The sequence below is a fragment of the Zingiber officinale genome, chromosome 10A (genome assembly GCF_018446385.1).
Source record: "Zingiber officinale cultivar Zhangliang chromosome 10A, Zo_v1.1, whole genome shotgun sequence".
Taxonomy (NCBI): Eukaryota; Viridiplantae; Streptophyta; class Magnoliopsida; order Zingiberales; family Zingiberaceae; genus Zingiber; species Zingiber officinale.
The window spans coordinates 96,639,064-96,663,385 of NC_056004.1; the positions used below are offsets into that span (position 1 = coordinate 96,639,064).

The 24,322-nt window shown below is 35.7% G+C and overlaps 2 protein-coding genes across 3 annotated transcripts; one reads left to right on the forward strand and one right to left on the reverse strand.

The window, feature by feature from the left end:
* Positions 1–1,672: 1,672 nt before the first annotated feature.
* LOC122027920 (V-type proton ATPase subunit C-like) lies at positions 1,673–12,709 on the forward strand. The gene is made up of 11 exons (XM_042586935.1): positions 1,673–1,909; positions 1,990–2,058; positions 2,135–2,262; positions 2,365–2,464; positions 8,718–8,785; positions 8,864–9,005; positions 10,651–10,767; positions 10,947–11,072; positions 12,008–12,091; positions 12,180–12,259; positions 12,343–12,709. Exons 1-11 carry the CDS (start codon positions 1,790–1,792, stop codon positions 12,437–12,439), a joined length of 1,131 nt encoding a protein of 376 aa, XP_042442869.1. The 5' UTR covers positions 1,673–1,789; the 3' UTR covers positions 12,440–12,709.
* Positions 12,710–13,976: 1,267 nt separating this feature from the next.
* LOC122027919 (phosphoenolpyruvate phosphatase-like) lies at positions 13,977–24,046 on the reverse strand. Of its 2 annotated transcripts, none has more exons than XM_042586933.1 (10): positions 23,107–23,310; positions 22,099–22,299; positions 18,368–18,479; positions 17,413–17,636; positions 16,858–16,996; positions 15,066–15,286; positions 14,835–14,956; positions 14,594–14,755; positions 14,374–14,504; positions 13,977–14,131 (listed from the first exon to the last, which is right to left on the reverse strand). In XM_042586933.1, the coding sequence occupies exons 1-9, from the start codon at positions 23,278–23,280 to the stop codon at positions 14,405–14,407; spliced, it is 1,455 nt and encodes a 484-aa protein (XP_042442867.1). In that variant the 5' UTR covers positions 23,281–23,310; the 3' UTR covers positions 13,977–14,131; positions 14,374–14,404. The 2 variants fall into 2 exon arrangements, with proteins under 2 accessions (XP_042442867.1, XP_042442868.1); XM_042586934.1 differs by lacking the exon at positions 13,977–14,131 and adding an exon at positions 23,915–24,046 and having other exon boundaries at positions 14,156–14,504.
* Between the last annotated feature and the right edge of the window lie 276 nt (positions 24,047–24,322).

The window sequence follows — 24,322 nt, forward strand, 5'->3', positions numbered from 1 at the left end:
TTGAATAATATACTTAGAGTAGTTGTGTCATTTTACACTAGAGGTGAGTAAAGTGGAATGCCTTTTTCATAAAAAAAAAAAAAAAAAAAAAAAAAAACTTTATTATGATTAAAAAAACTAAAGGTGTTCTTTTTTATTTTTTACCCTCTATCATTTTACTTAAAACTCAATAATTTTTCATTGTCCCAGGTCATGATGCGATGATAAAAATAAGACGGACTCCCATATAACAAGGGTTTAAAATTTCTCACAAGACATATTATACACTTACAATATTAAACTAGGGTATTATTAAAATCTTCAAACAAATAAGTTTTTGTTGCATTACCTAAGTTGAATCAAACAACATTTGGTTATATTTTATTCCTCATAACCTTAGTTATGTGATTACTTGGTAATCATATAATAAAAATTATACATAATGACTTAAACCAAATACACGCTTAGAATTATTCATGATATTGGGTTGTCCATCAAAATACATCAGTACTTATCAAATTTATTCTGATACTAATAATAAACTTCCATAAAATAGTCTAGATCATATTTAGAATTAGTCGGACAGCTAAACACCTAAATTATAAAAATATATATACAATACATATCATTACTATCATTTCTGTTATCATTTGACTATTCAATATCTTCATAGCATGCATCGCATAATGAATATTTTAATAAAGAGTTGCTTGCTAACCAATAACATATTCGACTTTGTACTCAATTTTATTATAAATGATCAATTAAAAAAACACTTATGTAATTTTATAATCATTAGAATATTTTTCATATTTTTGAGAATTTGTAATTTTCCACTGATCCCAAAACCTATTATGATTTTAAAACTTACCACTATAAAATGATGATTTCATTCATCCCAAACCTAATATCATGTCTCCATAGTAAAATGGAGACAGATACATTAGACATACAATATGCCCACATCACAAATCAAACTCATGTCCAAAGAAACAATTCGATCTGCGCTACACCATAAGGAATTCTTTCTATTCAGCTTCTTTTATTTTCATTCATTAGCGATGTGCTATCTTAATTGTAAGAGGGATCACATTGGCTGGCATGTTAACGTACAGGTGAATGCCTGTTCTCATTTATGATAATTAAGGGTGAGTAAAAGTTCAATTAAATCAAATTAACTGACTCAACTAATCAAAATTAAAAGTTTAATTTGATTAATTTATTTTTTTTGTCTTGAAATATTGGTTTAATCTTATAATTTAACTTAACCAATTAAATCATTATTAAGAATGGAACCAAATTAAATTAGAACTAAATTAAATCAAATCTAACTGATATTGTAAGTTGAACCAAACCAAACTATAATTAAATTGGAACCAAATAGAATCAATGAGTTAAACTAAAATAAATAAAATTTTTTAATTATTTCAATAAAAAATTAAATTAATCGATATTTTATCGATTCAATCAATTTAATTTTTTTTAAGAAAATTTGATCGATTTAATTTACTGAGAAAAAATTTAGTCAATTCAATTTTCGATTTAATCAGTTTTAAACGGGTTGCTCACGGGTCTCACCGTCCACAAAATATATAATATAGCTTCACTTAATTAATGTTAGAAAAATTTAGAATTGAAGGGGCATTTTAGAAAATAGTCGTTGTTAACTAGTAAATTCCAAAATCCCATTTAATTTCGGAGGCTGAGTTAATCGTGACCTCGCCGATTCATTCCGTTCATGTGCCCCCGTTGAAGGCGAACCAGCAGATCAAGCCGTCTCCGGCGATCGCGTCGTGATCCGTCTCCTCCAATGGCCGCCACCTCGAGGTACTGGATCGTCTCGCTTCCCGTCCACGCCTCCGCCACCACCGTCTGGAACCGCCTCCGCGAATCCATCTCCAAGCACTCCTTCGACACTCCGCTCTATCGCGTAATCGACGCCACCCTACGTCTTGTTTTTCTTGTTGCTTCCCTCCTTTATAATCGTTTCAGTGATCTTGCGGGACGCAGTTCAACGTGCCGGATTTGCGAGTCGGAACCCTAGATTCGCTGCTCGCGCTCAGCGATGACCTCGCGAAGGTAACTGTTTTGTATCAGTGGATTGCTTTGCCGATTGGCCTTTATGCGACGTTGAATTGTGATTTCGGTTACCCAGTCGAATGCATTCATCGAAGGGGTGACGCACAAAATCCGTCGTCAGATCGAGGAATTAGAGAAGGTGTCTGGCGTCCAAGTTGGTTCTTTGACCGTGGACGGGGTTCCCGTCGATTCATATCTTACGAGGTAGGTGCCTGGAGAGCAATGATGAATCCTACAATTTTTTTTATTCTTCCCTTTTATCATGTTTTCTGGAAGTACGGTCATTATAATCTCCCTGAATGACAGGTTTGTTTGGGATGAAGGCAAGTATCCCACAATGTCACCTCTGAGGGAGATCGTTGACAGCATTCATGTTCAAGTGGCTAAAATTGAGGACGATATGAAGGTCAGTGTATAAACCCCCGTTATTTCGTTTAGTTGATGATGTGACCTTTTGCTTTAACAGATTGGATTCTAGAAATGAGTCTCTTCAAGATTTAATTATTGAAATTAGCTTATGATTCCTGGCTTATCTCATACAATTATGCAGAATTGATTTAATTTCTATCCGGACGTCCTTTAGCATGAATACATGTTTTTCTGATAATGTAAAGTTCCATGCAATATCAACATTTTCTAACAATTTTGTTGTCATGGATGGATTGCTCCTTTAACACAAACCTCATAAGAACTTGATGGGTTATCATGTTGGTTTTTGTTGGTGTGGTGGAAGTGGCTTGAATCGCTAAAGGGGAAGGGTGAATAGCGTACCTGCAATTATGAAAACGCTTTTTCTCTTGCTAACGAACTAGCAAGGGCACACACATTAATATGAAAAATAACTTAACATAAAAGAAAAGAGGCATAAATTTACTTGGTTACAACTCTTAGGTTCTTAGTCCAAAATTATGAAGAACACTATGGAAAATCTCCTTCTTTGAACACAAGTTGGAGGTGGGGAAGCCCCTTACTACAGTTGAGCACTAGATGAAAGTAAAGACTGAATACAGAGATTAAAACGAGCGTGTTGTGCTGAACTTTGAGCATCAATCCTCCTTTTATAGCCTTCATCTTCGATCTGACTGTTTGTTGGCGTGACACCTTCCGAGTACCTAGAAGTAATCCGGGCACTTGGATTAGGTCGATGTCGATCCACTTGGCAACGGTCTCCACAATGGCTCTTGACATCCCAGGCTCTCAGAAGTGATCCAGGCGCCTGGATTCTGCTGACGTCGACACCGACTTGATTCATTTTGACAACGGGCTTCTGACGTGGCCACTTAATCCAGGCACTTGGAGTCCGGGTACCTGGAAACAATCCAAGCACTTGGAGTCCGTGCACCTAGAAACGATCCAGGCGCCTGGAATGGTCAACTTGTGGAGTTGATCGTTCTCTTCTCCTATGCACTCGGTGATGGTTCGACTGTCCGGAGTTGAGCTCATCCGAATCCAACTCTGGCCTTCTTCCTCGAGCATACTTCCTCCCGACTTTTCATCTCTCGAACCGCGTCCTTCTCGTTCAACCGCAGTACTCTTCCGTGCCATCCTTCTTGCTTGCTTGTGTCTTTTGCCGTCTCTGATGCTCCTTAGCCATCAGGTTCCTATATGTTCTTCTAAGTCCCTGCACACTTAGACATACAAATTAGATCTACATGTCTAACTTAATCTGTGTTAAACTCACATCAGAATTGTGGCTCGACCACTTGGAGTACTAACAATCTTCCCCTTTTTGACGTAAATCAACACAAATTAAGTTAGAGATAAAATAAATACACTGCAATGAATAATAATAATAAAAAAGTATTGCATTTTTTCCTCAATATTTTCTCCCCCTTTGAACACATCAAAAACTTGGAGGTACTTTAAACAATTTGGTAAAGATTATTTGAATAATGAAAAAATCTAAAATATTTACCAGATTTAGAGCACAGATTTATTTATCATAGAAAATTAATTTCCACCGAAAATTAGTTTAAGTTAATTATCTATTTGCATTAAACCCAATCTAACTTAAAAATTATCGAAAATTTTCTCTATGTAAAAAATTTTAAATTTTTTCTTAGTACGTGAAAACATTGATATATGTTCAAAAAAAAAAAATTATGAAAAAATGCTTTCTAGAAATTTTCTATTATTCTAAATGTGATTTTGCTTAGAAAATGTATTTAAAAATTTCAATAATTGGAAAAAAAAATCTAAGATTTCAAATTGATTTGGTATCCAAAATAAATTTTTACCTTGGTAGGGATTGAAAATCTTAATATTTTTCTGGCCCTTATTATTTCTCAAATATCAACGTGGTCTCCCATATTCTAAACTTTGTTGAAAAGAACTTGTGGGTAATAAATTCATATTTGAACCAATAGAAAATTTTTCTAGTATTAATTTCAAGGAATTTACTTGTTCCCTTAACTTTAGATTCTCATTTGATAAATTTTCAAGTTCTTCTATTGGCCATAAATTTTCTAATTTATTTTCTAAGTCAATTTTGAACTTTTTCAGTATTTCAGTTCAATATACTTGGTTCTTAGTTTACATAACGAACTAGAGAGCATCTTAATTGCATTATAAAGTTGATTGGAGGGAAGGTTATGTACCTCACCGTGTCGGATTCGTAGGTCGAGTAGTCATCTTCTTCCTGATCAACCACCATTATTGCAAGTGCTGCTATTTGTTTTGACTCCGAATCTTTTGAAGAGTCATCCCAAGTTGCTTTTAGATTCTTGTACGTGTCTTGTGTAGTCTTTTCATCCTTGCCATATTCTTTGTTCTTTTTCTTGAGCTTGGGCAGTTGTCTTTGATGTGACCATCACAGTTGAAGAATTTTACTCTTATTTTCTTCTTTCCTCTTAGTAGTTTTGATGCTTGCCTCTAGTCAAAATTGTTAGATTTAAATAATTTTTTCATTTTTCTTACCAAGTAAACTTCTTCATCTCCGTTTAAGGATGTGTCAAAATCTGAATCGCTCTTCTTGGCTTGTAGAGCTATGTTGTGGTTCGTTGTTCCTGTTTCTTTCATACATGCACATCTAGCTTCGTGTAATTCTATAGTTGAAAAGAGTTCTTCTAAACATCTTACCTCAAGATTTTTTGAAATATAGTAGGAATCTACTATTGGTACCCATTCTTGAGTTCTTGGAAATGCATTGAGTGCAGATCTGAGCATGTCTCTATTTGTGATTGCTTCTCCGAGGTTGCTGAGGCCGGTGAGGATTTCTTTCAACTTCGCATGCAATTGCGCAACCTTTTCACCGTTTTCTAGTTGGAGGTTGCTAAGTTGATTTTTGAGCAAATCTCATCTTGCCAACTTCGCTTCTGAGGTGCGTTCATGGAGTTCTAAGAAATTTTCCAAGAGATCTTTAGCGGAGTCCTAGTTGCCAATTCGGTTGAGTTCTTGTGTTGGTAGTACACTCAGCAAGTGGAACTCAATCTTACCATGTGTCGTGTACTCGTCTCGTTGCTTTTTGGTCCATCGTCGATCTTCAATTTCTTCACCATCCCTGTTCCTTGGCACTTCGAAACCATGTTTTATACAAAGCATAATATCAAAATCAGTTTTAAAGAATACTTCCATTTCCTTTTCCATATGGTGAATTCGCCCTCGAATTAGGTAAGTGCATGTTTGATACGACCATTCCTCCCGATCTAGTTGCTTAGTTGGCGGTTAGTTTTTTTGAGCGGTCTAGCTCTGATACAAATTGTTTGTGCGGTGGAAGTGGGTTGAATTGCTAGAGGGGAGGGGTGCATGGCGTACCTGCAATTATGAAAACATTATTTCTCTTCTAACAAACTAGCAAGGACACACTAACATTAATATGAAAAACAACTTAACATAAAAGAAAAGAGACACAAATTTACTTGGTTACAACCCTAAGGTTATTAGTCTAAGACTATGAAGAACACTATGAAAAATCGCTTTCTTCAAACACAAGTCGGAGGCGGAGAAACCCCTTTGAGCACTAGATGAAAGTAAAGACTGAATATAGAGATTAAAATGAGTGTGTTGTTCTGAACTTTGAGCATCAATCCTCCTTTTATAGCCTTCGTCTTTGATTTGACCATTTGTTGACATGGCACCTTCCAGGTGTTTGGAAGCAATTCGGACGCTTGAATTGTGTCGATGTTGATCCACTTGGCAATGGTCTACTCTACAGCTCTGCCCGAGCGCCTAGAAGCGATCCAGGTGCTTGGATTTTGCTAACATGGATGCTGCCTTGATCCATTTCGACAACAGGCATTTGACGTGACCACACGATTCGGGTGCTTGGAATGGATTCAGGCGCATGGAGTCTTGGCGCTCGGAATCCAGGAGCCCGGAAACGGTTAACTTGCGAAATTGACCATTCTCTTCTCGTGTGATGGTTCGGTCGTCCATACCCAACTCCGGCCTTCTTCCTCGAGCAGACTTTCTCCCGGCTTTCATCCCTCTGATCGCGCCTTTCTTGTTCCACCGGAGTACTCTTCCGCAACTCCTTATACCTCGGATGCACTGAGTTCGTCGACTCTCTTCCGTGTCATCCTTCTCACTCGTTTGCGTCTTCTGCCATCTCCGATGCTCCTTAACCATCGGGTCCCTCTATGTTTTCCTAAATCTCTGCACACTTAGACATACAAATTAGATCTATAGGTCTAACTTAATTTGTGTTGAACTCTCGCTCGCTTGTGTTTTCTTGCGTCTCCGATGCTCCTTAACCATCAGGTCCTGTATGTTTTTCCAAGTCCCTGCACACTTAGACATACAAATTAGATCTATAGGTCTAACTTAATCGGTGTTGAACTCACATTAGAATTGTGGCTCAACCACTTGGGGTACTTATAGTTTTAACCAAATTGCTTATCAGTTTTCCAAAAATTTGATCTATCAACAGGAATATTAAAAATACTAAATATTCTTGAGATACAAAAAAGCATATTTTACCATTTATGGTGTCTTAGTTCAAAGTTTGTGTTGCTTAATAAGGTCTATCGTATCTTAGAGGCCATGTGCTTACTCTTAATATAGGGATTTCAACGAATTTGCATATTTTATGGTCATAGCTCTAAGGTTGCAATATGTTATGTGTACATATTTTATAGGTTGTAATTAACCACAAATAATTTTTGAGATTAAAGAATAGTTTATGGTTTTTTGTCCCTAGTTAGAGTATGTTTCCACCCATTGTTTCTCCTGTCCAACACATTCAATTAGCTTATTATTTCTATGAAGTTCTCTAGCCTCTCTCTATTTGAATAATCTTGCTTTAGCATCTGGTCAAAAAAGATCTTAAAAAGTGTGTTGCATATTTGTTGGGGGCGGGCATATATAAAATAAAACTACTAAACCAAACCAATTCAAATCAAGCAGATTCGAACTAAAAAAAAAAAAATCAGTTTCCTGGTTTATGAGTTTGATTTATTTTTTTTAGTAGGTGAAGTTATGGGTTTGAAGCATATAAATAGCACTAAAACTGAACTGAATCATTAGCATATACATGCATAAATTCCTAAACCACCCTAATTTCTCCATCGTGAATATGTGATGTAATGTTTTGATTAGGTTTTCCTTTAAATACATGCATCTCCTTTTGACAACTTATATTTTGATTGAGTTTTCCTTTCCATAAGCAGTACAAAATCTTTTTGAAATAGCTTCAGGGTTAAATTTAAATACATGCATCTCCTTTTGACAACTTATATTTTGATTGAGTTTTCCTTTCCATAAGCAGTACAAAATCTTTTTGAAATAGCTTCAGGGTTAAATTTTCTCAGTAAACCCAATTTTGCATGCCCTTAATAAATAAATATTTGGTATACAAGTAAAGGAAGAGGTTAAAGTTGAACACCTCTAAACTATAATATGTATTGCTGACATTTGACACTTCTTGTGATGTTTACAATTTAAGCAAGGGTTTAGAAAGTTCATAGATGCAAATCCAGTTGTAAGATCATTTTCATGTTCCAATTGGTTTCCATTTGTGTATGGTCAATGATTAAAATAAGATGAACATTATTCTTTTTACCAAACATGTATGTATCAAAATGTTATTTTGATTTTGTATTAAGAGCAAGAAATAATTCTTGATCAATCCTTCTGCCCCATATGTTTTCAAGAATTAGAAAGATTCTTTTTGAGTTCAATATCACCTAACTGGGGATGTCTAGCCTATTTTATTTATTTTTAACAGTCACACAATGGCTACAAATATAAATGTTCTACCATAAATTTCAACATTTACACCTTGTTCAACTCTTCACTTCAATTCTGCTTGTCTAAAAAGAATATTTGCCTCTTACAATCCATCTCCATGCACCAAAATTACCAGAAATTTTCCAAAAAAAAGGGAGCAGACAACTTAAAAAATGCTGAAGCCCGTGTTTGTTTCTAAAGGCGGGGTTCCCTAATGGTTAAACATTTTGTTGGGTCGTTCAGTTCCTATTCATTGAGCTTGGCTCTAATGCAATCAAATGAAGGTTTGAAAACTGGAGTGCACTATTTTGGAGCTCATAACAATAGCAAACTCAGTTTATAAATGTGATTATAATCTTTTACACGCGAATGAAGCTACAAACTCATCTAGACTGTTGGTAGAGTTTAAAGACCATTTCTGATGGATCATCTGGTTGCCTTTCATGTTTATGCGTAATTGTTTGAAGAATCCAGACTATTTTCATCTTTTGCAGATTCGTGTCGCAGAGTACAGCAATATCCGTAGTCAACTTAATGCAATAAACAGAAAGCAAAGTGGAAGGTATAGACTCTGATTTTCTAAGATTTCTCCCTTGGAGATTGTGATATAAGTAAAATTTTCCTTTTTTGCCAATCACAGCTTAGCAGTACGTGACCTTTCCAATTTGGTAAATCCAGAAGATATTGTCACATCAGAACATTTGGTGACACTTCTTGCTATAGTTCCAAAATATTCTCAAAAGGATTGGCTTTCAAGCTATGAAACATTAACTTCCTATGTGGTAAAACATTTTATTATCTGTTGCTTTAGCTGATATTTCTGGTAAAATCATACTGACAAAATATCTTTGTCAGAATTTTATAAACTGAAGTTTAATCATTGGGATATGGTGTCACTGCTAACTGTATTAAGCAAACCATGCCAATTATTTTGAAGTGATGAACAGAACATTGACTAACAGTAACCTCAGCAGCATTACCACTTCCCTATTGAGCTATACATTATTCATTATATGGACCGTGGTACAAGACTGCTACTCTTGAAACTGAAAGCAGATGACCTTGTCAAAATCGAAGTATACCAATAAATTGTCCATTTTCCATGTGGACTCAGTGCTGGAGGAGTTTGGTGTCTGCATCCGAATATATTGAACTATATCTGTGGCTTTTTTATTCTGGAATTTTGTCAGATTTAGTGTCGGTTTGTTTATAGAGTAACTTGTTTATGAAATATATTTTCTAGGATTGATTGACTGACATGACTGGCTCACGCTGATTGGTTGGGTGATCTGGACCAATTGTCTCACTCAAACTGATTGGATTGATCGATCTGATCATACTGTCCAGCCTGATCAACTCATGTGGTTTGACCACTCCTTAGCTTGATTGGATCAATTGAATTGATTGTCACCTTACCCTCTAGCTTGATTGAATCAACTAAATCAATTGGCCCATGATGTGACCCTCTAGCTAACTTAACTCAGATGCCCAATCCAGCTGAATGATTGAGTCACTCAGCCTAGCTGACCCAATTATATCACCCAACTCGATCGACCCTTTCTGCCTACTTAGATTGCCTATCCAAGTAGACCACTCAACCCACCCAAACTAAGCAAATTGCTTTGCCTTCTCAGTTTGTCTGGTTGGATTAATCTTCTTTCCAAATCAATCGGCCTACATGATTGAGGTTGAAAACTGGAGAACTAAGACGAAGTTATTAATAGAACTAATGACTTGTGGATGAGTAAGAAAAATATATTCTTCTCTTTCAAAAGAATTTAATCAAAAAATGTCTATTACAAAGCCATTTTTTTTAGTTGACCATGTCTTTTTATTGATCAAACATTAAAAAAATCTATTAAAAAAATCCATAAAACAAACAAAGCCTTGTAGAAGCCAACTATTTGATGTGATGCTTTAATCAAGCGACTACATAGGATATGATTCTGTGATGCTTGATTCAATGCTACTCAAAAGGATATGTTTCTTTTGATGTCTTGCATGTCTGTTCAAACATTCTTGTTACAACATCTGGTTGATAGTCACCTCAAAATTATTGAGAAACTATAAAGACAAACAAAAGTTTAGTTCTAAGACATAGGATATGAAAGAAGACAGGAGGGAGGTGACATCTCTGAGTTTCTCTTCTCCCTCCTATTTTCTATCCATCGCATTTCATTAATTTTCTGGTCTGCATGCTGAATAGCATGTGGAATAAGATGACATGTTTCAAGCATTGTTTCTTGATTCTAGAGTATAAGTTTCTATAGATGAAGAATAATGTTCATGAAATTTGTGCTTCTTTTTTTTTAGTATCATGAAGTCTAACAAACAGCTTAAGATTCGTACTTGATAGATTGGTAGTTGGATTCGAGATGCATTTACTTTTTATAGTTTACTACTCCATAATACCATCAATGTAAGCAGGTTCCTAGGTCAACAAAAAAGTTGCACGAGGATAATGAGTATGCTCTATACACAGTGACCCTCTTTCAGAAGGTTGCTGATAACTTCCGTAATAATGCACGTGAAAAAGGTTTTCAGGTAAGTTTTTTTATTTATTTATTTATGGATATATAAAATCCCAATTATGCTGGACTTTAATATGAGTCACCAGAAACTCACTTATGTGCATCTCTTTTCTGTTGAGTTCCAGATGGTCCAATGTATTCTGGAGCTTTGTTTATCATAGAACTTAGCTTTGTGTTTCTTGTGTGGTTTAGATTCGTGAATTTGAGTATAGTCCTGAAGCACAAGATAGTAGAAAACAAGAACTTGAGAAACTTGTGCAAGATCAGGACACCAAAAGGAGTTCACTTTTACAATGGTGCTATGCCAGTTATGGAGAGGTGAAATTTCAGATTTTAGTTTAATATGCTTATTTATCTTTATTTTGACATGCTGCCATATTCCTATATATTATTTTTGAAATTCATAGAAAGAAATGATCTCTTATGGAAAGAAACAACTCAAGAAACCTAATTTGTTAAGTTTCAGTAGTGAGTTCAAAGAACTAAAAAGTCTCTTGCTACTGGCTAACAGAAGCTCCTAGCGAATTAGGGACCATGCAAGGCCCCCCCCTAAGAACTAAAATGTCTCCTGCTACTGCGTTTGCCAAATACAGTTTTCTGAGAAAAATTAAGGCAAAAGAAACCATTATCAAAATATATGTGAACATTTGATATTAATTTATCCTATGGAGCGTAGATTTGGTCAGATCAAGAGGGAGCTTTACCGCCCCCGGGGCAATGATGCAGCGATAGGGCGCCTTCTCAGTTTCCCAAACATCTAAGGAACGAGTCTCAGATTTGGTGAATTAACGGATGAATTTTTTTTAATGGACGGTTGACCTAAGAACGTTGGGCTGATGGGCCGTCCGCTGCGAGTGCTTCCTAATTTATTCTGGTGGCCGGTGGAAATTTCTATGGGACCAGGCTAGTCACCTCAGGATTAGCCGGCATAAGTGCCAACTAAATTAAAAAGAGAGAGAGAGAGAGAGAGAGAGAGAGAGGGAGCTTTACCAAAACAACTATTTAAGAAAATGTGAATTATGAGCTTTCTGGTAATCTGAGGAAGAAAATGCTCCAACCTTTTTGCGATTTAGTAATGATAAAAAAAAGTGATTATATGATGAACAATGATTGTGACAAACATATGAATTTCACATATTTCTTGCTTATTTTGCCAGTGAGAATTTGTTAAACAGTTGAATGTAAAAGAGATTTCATATTTCAACAAGGCTCTGTTTTAGTTGCGTCTAATTTTCTGTATCCATCTGCTTCAGGTTTTCAGTTCGTGGATGCACTTTTGTGCTGTACGATTGTTTGCTGAGAGCATTCTCCGATACGGTTTGCCGCCATCGTTCTTGGTACTGCAGACTTTTCTACATTGCTTCTGTTTCGAAGTCATCATAGATAAGTCTTGATTGCTGACTTAACCTTCCTCATTTCTTAAAGTCTGCAGTCTTAGCGCCTTCTGGGAAAAGTGAGAAGAAAGTTCGCAGCATTCTGGAAGAACTATGTGGGAATGTTAATAGGTGAATGTCTATGCTTTATTATCGATAAGTTCAACTCGGACTACAAGTCTGTCCGATCATTTTTCCTTCTTTTGTTTTCTCAGTTCCTACTGGAAATCCGAAGATGAAGTCAGCGTTGCAGGACTTGGCGGTGAAGCAGAGGCTTTTCCCTACGTCTCCTTCACTCTAAACCTTGTGTGATACTCGGAAAAAGTTGAAGCTGTGAGTTTGATACTACTCATAACATAGTAAATTTATGCCATTTACTAGGGCTGCATCCCTCATGTATTATATGTTTGTGATTTGCCTTTTCCATATCCCATATTTTCATGTATGTGAAAATTTCAGAATTTTGTTCTAAATTTTCATGCCCGTCAATAATGTAATGTAATCGTCGCGAGGTTGATTCTTCGCTCGTGAGATCATGGAACCATTCCAATCAAAATAAATGCCCTTTTTTGATTTGCTTAATGACTATAATGTTTGTGGTAGCTCCTTTGGAAGGAACAATACATGGTCTGGAGTTTAAAGAAATGTTTTGTGGGAATGGGTTCCTTCTCTTTAAAAAAATATGGTACCGCCACGTTAACGGTTCCCTTGTGACTTTTCTATTTCATTGAAAGGGAGTTCAGCAATGGTGATGAAGGAAGTTCAACATAAACTTAAATTGGTAAGTGTTTTGGTGGGATCTGTAGCGGTTCTTGACAATTATAATTATTATTCTATTTACCAACTGAGTCATGCCTAGGCTGGTTCATTCTCTTTAAGATTCTGTTTCAGTGTTTGAATAAACATTTTAGGACAAAATTTTATGATTCTCTTTAATCTCGACTCTCATACGATAACATGAAAAAAAAAAAAAAATTACAACATACACAAATTAAAATTATACAAGCCTGAAATTTATCATTAAAAAAATTAAATTAATCAATATTTAAAATATTATTATCTTTTAGTTTTATCTAGCGTGTAATGTTGTCAACTTTACTCATCAATCTAAACAATTGACAATCATCCTAAATCCAATATATATTACTTTTTTGAGTAATAAAATTCTCTATTGCAATCTTAGACATAAAAACTCAAGAGAGCCACAAATTTATCTTTATTTATACTTTCTCTTGTCTTTTCGATTGTCATGAAATTATTTTTTTTTCTCAGATGATGCTGGTCGATCGGTAGACGTGTCTGCAACAACCGAGTGGTAAATACAACGTCCCTTTCATCCAGAGAAATCTATTTGTTTTTAAAAAATAATATAAGGTATCCAATCCGATCAATTAATTTTCAAAATGATCAACTCAATTTCATAGGAAAGTGAAAAATACTCATTACGGAATACGGATGACCTAATAATTTAACATTTTAAATTTATTATTTCAGAAAAAAAAAAACCTTATAATGACTGTATATCTTATAGTGTAACTAACTGAAAATCAAACCTAAATATTTAAGTAATTATATAAACACGAGCTATTTGTTTTTAAAAACTCATATAAGGTATCCAATCTGACCAATTAAAATTTCGACAATCAAAGTAAATTTAAAAATATTCGTAATGGATGATCTCCGTTGTACCATAGCCCATGGGACGAGAGCTATTTGTGCCCCCATGGAATATGATATGATGGTAAGAGATAAAAATATCATAGCGCGAGAAGCAAGAGAGCTATTTGTCCCCCATGGCGTATGATATAATGATAAGAGATAAAAATAATTCTCGAGAATTCAAATTTCACATGAGACGTTTCCAAACACATACGAATTTTGAATCATGAGACATTTCTAAACACTTGCGAAGTTTGAACCACCAATCATATCGGCTCCATCTACACTTTTCAAATTCACATGATGACCGATTTGTGAGACAGAACCGTCAACCTTCAAGATTAGCTGTACAACACCCACAAACAAATATTAAAAATAATAATCATTAATATTATTATTCTTGTGAAAATAACACAAGCAGCAGGATTGTTAGAATAATGCAAAATATCCGGATGATACAAACAAGAAGCCTATAGTTATCAACATATAAACACTCATACTACACAAACACACTAAGGCTCCTCCCTCATATTATGATGTTTTTTTTAAAGAACAAACTGTGGATCCACCGAAGTAAACTCACTGACCAGATGAAGAACTCTTTATGCTTCGATAAGGTCAAGCAATCGCATCCAAGAACTCTCTGTATTTAGCGAAGAGGCTGGCACGGCTTGGGAATTTATGCTTCTTCAGTATTCTTCTCCGCGTGTTGCTTGCCCTGCACCATGATAATTCCCAACATTACTGATAACCCAATGAAAACTTAAACGCCTGAGGAACTATCATTCGCACGCAAAGTGAACCCACCAGTATTGGTTGTGAAGTACAAAGCGGTCGGCCGGCACATGTTTGCCATCGTCGTTTCTGTTCCAATGATATAGAGCATGAGTTCTGTTCTTAAGTTCCAAGGTCGAATGCCCGTAACTCGCTTCCCGGAATGCAGAGTAATCAGGTTGCACCTCAAAAAATCTACACGAATTATAAGAAGCATCATAAGAAAGGAAAAAAGAAAACATCCGAGAATCCTATATAATGTTTCTTGAGCTACCTTCCAGCCAGGCCTTCCTGATTTCCTCCATCGCCAATGGTAATGTATACTGGAGCTGATGGATCAGGTATAGGATATCGGTTGCCCGATGTTATGTTGTAGTCTATATTGGAAATGCGATACTACATCGAAACAAGATCTATTGTTAGAAGGGTCTGCAAAGACTAAATAATACCACATGAAATAAATATTATGGTTGACAAGATCAGAGAAATCGAGAATAGAACATACGGATCTCTCGTAGGCATGCACATGACCAGCAAAGATCATATCGACTTTATATTTTACAAACCACTCCTCGAAAACAGCTCTCATGGCCTCGCCCTCCATATAATGTGCTGTATTACTGTTGTACAGGGGAACATGCATGAGGACAATCAGCCATGGCGTTTTTTCTCTGTCGACTCGCTTCAGCTCTGCTCGGAGCCAATGCCATTGTGGAGTATATTTGACTGAGAAAAGATAAAGAACAAATATCCATGAAGAATCCACTCTCAACAACTAATAATAGAAAGCTAAGAAAACAGTAGAAGATGTCGGAAAGAGCAGAGACATTCATAAATTTGTAAAAATGTCTAATCTTGTTACATGCATGGCTTTCTAAATGAAAAATGCAAATGGATATCTAGAGCACTTTCACTACACGAGTAGAAAATTGCAAATGCTGGATCATCACTTTGAAATTCTAGGAATGATTAAATCTTGTCGCCTGATGGTCAAGATACCAAAAAGGAGAATTGTCATTCAAGTGGCAAAAAGGCGATTTGCTCTCCCCAGCGCCCCCGTCAACCCATCCCTAGGCCAATACCGAGGAGGTAAATCATGGGTGGCTACTAACCATTAGTGCAGGTAGCAAGGCATGGGGGGAGGCATGCTCGGACACGCCGAGTTTTGACCCTGCGGCAACACGGAGAATTGTCATTAAAAAAAAAAAATGATAATCCCAATTAGCCTTATTGACTATCTCTGGGGTGACCGGCCCGGTCCCACGGAAGTTTCCCACCGGCCACCAAGGTAAATCGGGAAGTGCACACAGCGGCCAACCCAGCATCCTTTGATTACGCCCCCCATTTGGAGGAAAAATTCTTCCAAATACGCCGTAGTTGGGGTTCGAACCACGAGTGCCTGGGAGACAACCTGGATGTCCTACCGCGGCACCATGACCCCGGGGACAGGAGAATTGTTATTCAAGAACTTTAGGAAGGAATTATGGATTTATAATGCAACATAATAACTTTTTTGTTAAGGCTGTTCACATGGATATGTAAAAGATAAATATAGGCATTGCAATTCAAGTTATTTTGTATTAATCCAGTTATTTGTGACAAAATAAAAGTATACAAAATAATATAAATTTATTATTTTTTTTTGAAAGAAATATGCAAGATTCAAAATAATATAATTGAAGTTTTGATTTTGACTGAAACGCTAGTGTTTCGGTATTGTGCACAATTAGTCATCGAGACCCTACATTGGAGCATCTATACGATAATAGAACATCTTTTCAGTCAAGGACTGAAACTATAACATGACTCCAGATTTTGAACATTGGTGCCGAGTGGTATTGAATTTCGGTGATTTACCGGAACGATAAGTTTCGACCATTTTACTCGGCACAATATGAGATTTCAAACCATGAAAATATGCATGATCTAAGATTAATTAACATTCAAATTACATAGCCTGAAGAGTTACTAAAGTTATTAAAATTAATATAATTTGCTAAACATGTCACCCATTTATATACTCAAATTTAATAAACCAATAAGTTGAAACATATTAAGTGTATAATTTTATCAGGTGTCATTCAATATTGCGAGGACTGCACTAATGCATCTAGAAAGGGAGGAAAACAGGTTAGATACCACTAGCCAATCAGTAACCAACAAACCTAGCATGGTTGATAAAAATTTTGATGGTTTCTCCTGTCCTATAGTCCACATCTACTATATCAGAAATTTAATGAGGCACAGGAGCTTTTATCTTGTTACAATAAGATGCAATCAAGGACAAAGAAACATACCGAAGGGAGAGTAGCTTGAAAGCACAATAATATGAGCAGATGCACGCCTGATTGCATACCAAAGGGGTGAACTGCTTTGGGAAGCCTTATAAGGTGTCGAATATCTATGCAGAAAAGCTTTGAACATAGTGGTCTCTCCCTAACCAAAGAAAAGAAAAGAATGGCTATCATCATAAGCGTATAAGCTTCTTTCTTAGACTCTCTCCTGTCATAGTATAAATTGTCATACATTCTTATCATCAAACTCCATAAACATTTTCAAGGAATAAAAAGCCAATTAGCTAATATTTATATAAAAGTAAATTGCTGATCAGATGAGAAAATACATACTCTTTCGAATATTCATGTTTTGAATTCTAACAACCTTTATGAATTAAACAATTGATCACTTCTTTTTAATAAATTCATTCTTGTAGAGGAGTGACTTTTAATATGCTGAATTTCACATGATATCAACAGAAAAATGCTCCAATACTGAATGTTTTTGTGAGAGTAGTACACAAAGCCGATGACAGAAAGTATTAGCCAATAGAATCGTCTATGACAAAAAAGTACCAATTCAGGTTGATACTCAATTTCATGGTTTCCGGTTGTCCAAATCCACGGTTGATATGCAGCATTCTTTTCCACAAGGCGGCCCCATGAATCCCAGCGGTTGCCATCATTATATTTATATCTATCAGCATAAGAAAGATCTCCGACAAACAATACAGTCTGTCCGTCACTTTTCATGTAATGGTCGAGAGTGGAAAGAGAGTTATATGTTTGCCCCAGATCACCTAATGGTAAAAAAGCATGCTATTAGAAATCACTTTAAGAATTTGAGACCACATTTGTATACAGAGTACCACAAGTTGGAAAACCATAATTCAACTTAGAAGAAAAAAATGATTCTCAAAGTTAATTACTCATCTTCTTTTCACATACAGCGGTTGTACCACTGCTAGTTGCATTACATGTTCTACAGATGGAAGGCAAGTGTTGTCCTTACAGCTAGCATATTCAAGTTAATGATTCATGTATTTACCACCATCCATTCAAACGAAAGCATAGTGATTCTCTACTTTCTTTTTCCATCTTTTACAATAACTACATGTAGTCGAAAGAAGTTCCCTTGTTTCACTTACAGGGTCCTTAGAGAGCTAGCACCTTCACATTAATTAACCATGTGTCTACTACAATTCATTTGGAACAGAAGCAAAGAAGAGTGCTCCTCTAGTTTTCTATCCATCATTTACGATAATCTAGATAGTCAAAAGAAGTTGCCTTCTTTTGTTGCTCATGTTCAAGTGAACAATCACCATTCAAGCCGTCTTTGATCACAAAATATCTGAAAGGAAGATCTTATCCCCATGCTCTACTTCATTTTCTTAACAATTTAACAAAGTATGTTTTGACCATTTAAACAAGATGACTAGATCTAGCATGGCTTATGGAAACATCCAAAACCTGGATGACATTTGAAAACTAGCCATGCTGTTTACAGAAATAATGGATAAGTAATACCAACCAATTATGCCAAATGTGTATGCAGAATCTGGATGGACCTCTGGAGGTGTTTGGAACCAAAATTCTCGAGCAGAGGAACCAGTACCAATTTTATAATAATATTTTGTGTTATACTGCAACAACACCAGCAAAAATGTCAGGTTTAAAATTATACCATTCATCTAATGCTTCTTCTTTGATATTAAAAAAAAAGGAGAGAGAATAATACATCATCCTAAATGAATAACTATTTTTAAAAAAAAAAACACTAACGCTGTGTCAAATCCTAATAAATCTCAGTTTAATTAAGAGCTACTAGATTGCATTATAAGGAACTGGAAAATTCAATCAATGATCTGGCTGTTACTCATCACCTTAAGAGCATCCACCATGAGCTCAAATATTTCTCCTAAATATTTGTGGATCCCAAGTCCACATCATCAATCAAATATCCCACTCCTCAAATATCCCACTCAAATATTTATGAACCCCACCTATCAAATATCCCACTCCCATATGTCTCAAATTCCACAATCAAATATCTCACCAACCAAATATTTATGGTCCCATTATCATTTTATTAAATTACATAATTTTACCTTTAAATAAAGTTAATTATATTTATCAAATTTTCAATTTAATATATTCCGTCTAAATTTCCATAAATATTTTTTATTTAATATTTATTTACATATTTTGATAATTATTAAATATAATTGATTTAATAACAATAATTTATTTAAACAAAAGTAGTACAATATAAGACATACAAAATTTTAAAAATAGTACAACATAAAGAAATATAAATGTTTCACAAATTCGAAATTGAAATAACTAAATATTTTATAGATGATAAATTAGTCAACTTATCATAGCGACATGTTTCTCATATGTGTTCAACCAAAGCATGACGAAGCTGATGATGCACCTGAATATCACGTAACTCGGAATTTCTTTGAATGTATTCAGCAACTTCTGTGGTTGAGTCATGATTCGTTGAAATAGTATCTTGTTGTTCGCGATTCCAAATCGATATTGCATGCCATTCGCCCTCCACAATCATGTTGTGTAAAGTAATGCGCATATACATGATTTCTTTGCATTTATCCATAAACCAATGTCACCTTGGACCTCTTATAATTGCCCAACGAGCTTGGAGCACCCCAAATGCCAACTCGACATTTCTTGTAGCCTTGTCTTTCCTTAAATTTCATTCTTTTCGAATCCTGGGCAGAAAAACTCTTGACGAAAGTGGCCCATTTCGGATATATACCTCATTTGTTAGGTAATAACCCTTTTGTATATTGTGTATCGTTCACAGTAAAATTAACCTCCGGAGCATTTCCTTTCAAGACATCATTAGACACATTGATGTCATTACAAGACCCAACTCCAACAAAGGAATGTCATATCCACAAATCAGCATATGTGACCGCTTCAAGTACGATTGTTGGTTAGCCATGATCGTCTCGTGTACTGTGCTCTCCACGTGACTGGATAATTTTTCCAGGCCCAATCCATGCAATCACGACTTCCTAACATCCCAAGGAAATCGTGCCTTTGTTCATGCATTCCAAGCAAACGAGCGATGCCAGTCGCATTGGGTTTTCTTAAGTACTCACTTCCATATATTTGCATCACACATTGGCAAAAGTTGGACAAGCATTCGAGGGTAGTTGTTTCACCCATTTGCTCATCCAATTGGTCGGAAGAACCTCCATAAGCTAGTTCGTGGAAAGCTGCCATGCATTTCTAAAGCGGCGACATGTCTTTTCTCCTCACTACATCTTCTCTCAATTTAAAATATCCACTAGGATAATTTTCTAAATTAGTGACTATGAGCAAAAACAACTCTTTTTTCATTTGGAATCGCCGTCGCAACATGTCATTGGTATATACTGGCTCAGCAGAAAAATAATCATTGACAAGTTGAGTGTGTCCAGCTACATGTTCTCTGTTAATTGACCTCCTTTGTGTTCTCCCATAATAATCTTGCACGAATTCAACCACTCTAAGTTGATTGTGTACTACCATCATGAATAGCCCTTTACCGGGATCTGATATTGTATGGCTCGTTGTGTCTTTGGAAATATTTTCGGTGGCAATTTGGTTAGGATTTTGAGACATTTTGGTATGTAGTGGTTTTTTTTTGGTGAAAGATAGATGAAAAAATGATGTATATATAGGAAATAAAAATGAACATTGCCCAACATTTCAAAAATTGAACGTTGACAACGTTCTCAATCAAATTAATCATTGCCAAACGTTCAAATTTAAAAAAAAAAATAACAAAGAAATATCCTCTCCAATTAACCATTGTCCACATTCTAGCACTAATGGGCCCTGCTGCAGCCGATAGGCCATCCACGTAGGGGTGTAATCGAGCCGAGCCGAGCCGAACTCTTGAATGTTTGAGCTTGACTCGTTTATAATCGAGCCGAGCTCGAGCTTTATTTAACGAATATAGTCATGACTCACAAGCTTATTCGACCTTTTATCGAACCTAAACGAGCTTAATAAGTATAAATTATAAATTCAAATATTCATTAAAAATTAAATTATATATTTAGAGAAAATTATAATATTCTTATTAAAATTTATAATTTTATTCTAATAAATAAATTTAATATATTTGTCTATATTTTTCATAAGTAGAGTGTAAAATCTATAAATTTAATATCAAAACTATTATTTTTTAATTTAAAAGTTGATTTATGAGCTTAACGAATGTGTTCACGAGCTAACGAGCCGAGTATTGCGAAGCTTGAGCTTGGTTTGTTTGTCTTAACGAGCCTCGTTAAACGAGCTCAAACGAGCTTTTATCGAATCGAGCTTCGAATAGCTCACGAGCGGCTTGGTTCATTTACACCCCTACACCCACGCTGTTTTTTGTACTTTTTTTTGTGCTTTTTTAAAATAGAAATCACCCTTTTACCCGGTGATTTCTAACATCTCTATCATCTCCCCTTCCAATGGGGGATATTTGAGATATGGAGATATTTGGAGAAATATCCTCTCCAAATATCCTCCATCGTGGATGCCCTAATGTACACAATACATTAGAAAGTATCAATATTAGGTGATATCTGGCAGGCTAATCACATCAGGAATCTATTGTCACATTTTAAACAGTAGATATTTTTTCTCAGAGGGAAGGTCAATCAAAGAATTGCACCAAACCAGTAAACTGAATGGATCATATCACCTAAATTGCCATACTACTAAACGCAAGAGAAACTCATTATCATCAACGAAAAACATTAGTCATAATCTTCTGTTTGTCTACCTATAATGTGTTTGCTACAAAATTTAAAGTAAATTTCCCAAAATGTCTATAAGAGAAAAACACAGAATGTCTTGCATAAGGAAAATGAACATGAAAACTCAAACCATGGATGCCTTTTTTTTCTTCCCTGAATAATGTGTGAATTTACGCGGACTAAAATAAGAAAACCACAAGATCAGTTCAAATAAAGAGCATACCCATCAAAATTTACAGTGAACATTGAGGTTGAATAATTCCTAATTGTAGTGAAATTTCAAGAAGCTAATTCTCATTATCCACAACATGTTAGTAATTTATTAAGATGGTTTTCACTATGAAAAATAGTAGACAGGCTAACTGACAAAAGAAGTCACTGTTTAATGAATTATGGAATTGTTACAATATATACAATAAAGGGAACAACACAATATTAATTCGGACATCTTGATTAAGCAAGCTTAATATTTTCCAAAAGGATACATCAGTACCTCAAGTCCATCAATAAGGCAGTGATGAATAAATCCAGAGTTGTAATCATAAAATGTATAGTTTGTTTTTTCTCCTTCAGCTTTTAGCTCATATTTATTGTCCTCTATTCCATACCAGACTTCACTTGAACCAGGTTCAGAAGCTGTCACCCAGGAGATTATAACGGCTTTCGCATCATAGTCACCTTGAGTAATATGCACCTGAACCGCAATTTATATCAGATAACTGAAAATGATTCAATTGATGTAGAATAGCAACTGAAACCAAAAGCTTATTTTCTTCTTGGTTCAATTATACAGATTGTTCAGCCAAAAGGCGGAAAAACATCTAAAGCAAGGTCACATATCTATGTAAACAAGTCAAATTCCAATTCTATGTTTGTTAGTTTACAAGTCACATAATATGAAGGAGTGGAGGTAAATTATACATTTCCCCTAAAACATATTAGCTCATCAAAGAACTACTTTTGTCTTCAATCAACCATAACCTCAGAGTGATTTTCACTTTGAAGACCTAGTAAATATTGCTCCTGTCAATCTATGCTGCTAATTTTTATTGGAGAGAAAATCCCTTGAACATACTACAGAAGACCAGCTTAACATACTGCTCGTCACTTATCACATGTGAATGACTGGATTAAGCTTGGGATGTATAAGAAGACCTCATAAATCAACATGATGATGATAAGGTGGTTATGTTCATATTGTCTGACTGTTATTATGATTTCCCAGCGCAAACCTTTTCGCCTTAGCTCTACCATACACAAGAATGATAATATTAGATAGAACATAGATATATCCCGTAAGTTGAAAACCAGAAGGGCGTACCAAAATAGAGATATGTGCACAAAATGCTCTTAGAAGGCAAATAAGTAGATTAAGCATCGGAAACGTGAGAAGATCTCAGAAAAGGAAAAGGATAATCAAAAAAATGTCCGCTGATTAACTTGATTATTAATGTAAGTAATCCATCCATGGATAAATACACAACAAATACGCTTGTCATACCTGCTGCGGAGCGTTAAAGCCTTCAGGAAGAACAAAAGCTTCATTATCTAGAGGGATATCGGTTGATGGATATTCTGAACGTACGTACAGACTTGTACTCCCAGACAAAGCATAATCCGCAAAGCAAAGAAGAACCAGATGTAATAAGAGGAGCTGCAAGCTCAAATGGCCCATAAGCTTCAATGAACCGATTCCAATTTTGCCCTGGAAACACGAGACGATGTATCAGTTATGATATATTCATTGCCCATGTATATGGCCCATTCCCTGGTCATCACTTCAAAATAAAGCAACAAATGTATATAATAATCTCCCAACCAAAACACTCCAACAAACAAGGATAATGAATTTAGAGTAACGCAACCACGAATCATAAACACGCCAACACGAAAAACACAAAATTTCCAACAGTTTATCAAATGGTTTCAAGACAATTTCCGAACACGAAACTGAACCAATTGCAAATTTTTTTCCCTGGAAGCACGAGACGACGTTATCAGTTAGACTACCTAAATGATAGATCACTTCTAAATAAATAAATTATAATATACCGATCTCCACATCAAAAACACTCTAGGAAGCAGCGAATTAGTTTACCACGAATCATGAACACTCCAAATCGAAAGCACAAAACACCCGTACGATTCGTTCCCGGATTAAACACCAATCTTACAAAATAAACATAGATTAAAAGGACAAAATCACGTTCTTACACGGATGATATAGCAAGAGCGTCGATCCATCAAAAACGACCCATAAAATCGAAGGGAAACGAAGAATTAATTGAGAAAAATAAGAAATCACTTACAGGAGTGAATCCAGGAGCGGGAATGCAGAATGAAAAGGGATCGGAGAAGACAGCGCCACCGAACTGCCACCCAAATCGCCTTCCTCCTCCCTCTCTCGTCCACTGGCTTCACGCAGATGAAGATGGTTCCAGAATCCAGCGGCGGATCAATAAAAGGAAACCTGAGTTTACATTTTACCCCTATAAGTTTCATTATTTACGAATTTGGTACGCGTTGCAGCCTGTTCGGATATGGGTAGTTTGGTCATTTTATACAATAATAATTAGGAATGAGCCACGTGGACGGATATGGTCGTTTCAGTAGCTTGCGCGTGTGGAATTTGGTTGGTGCGTACGCAACAATATCTGACATGTTACTAACCAAAGTGGGGCCGAGAGATGCTCCAGTGTTGGAGCAGGTAATTTTGT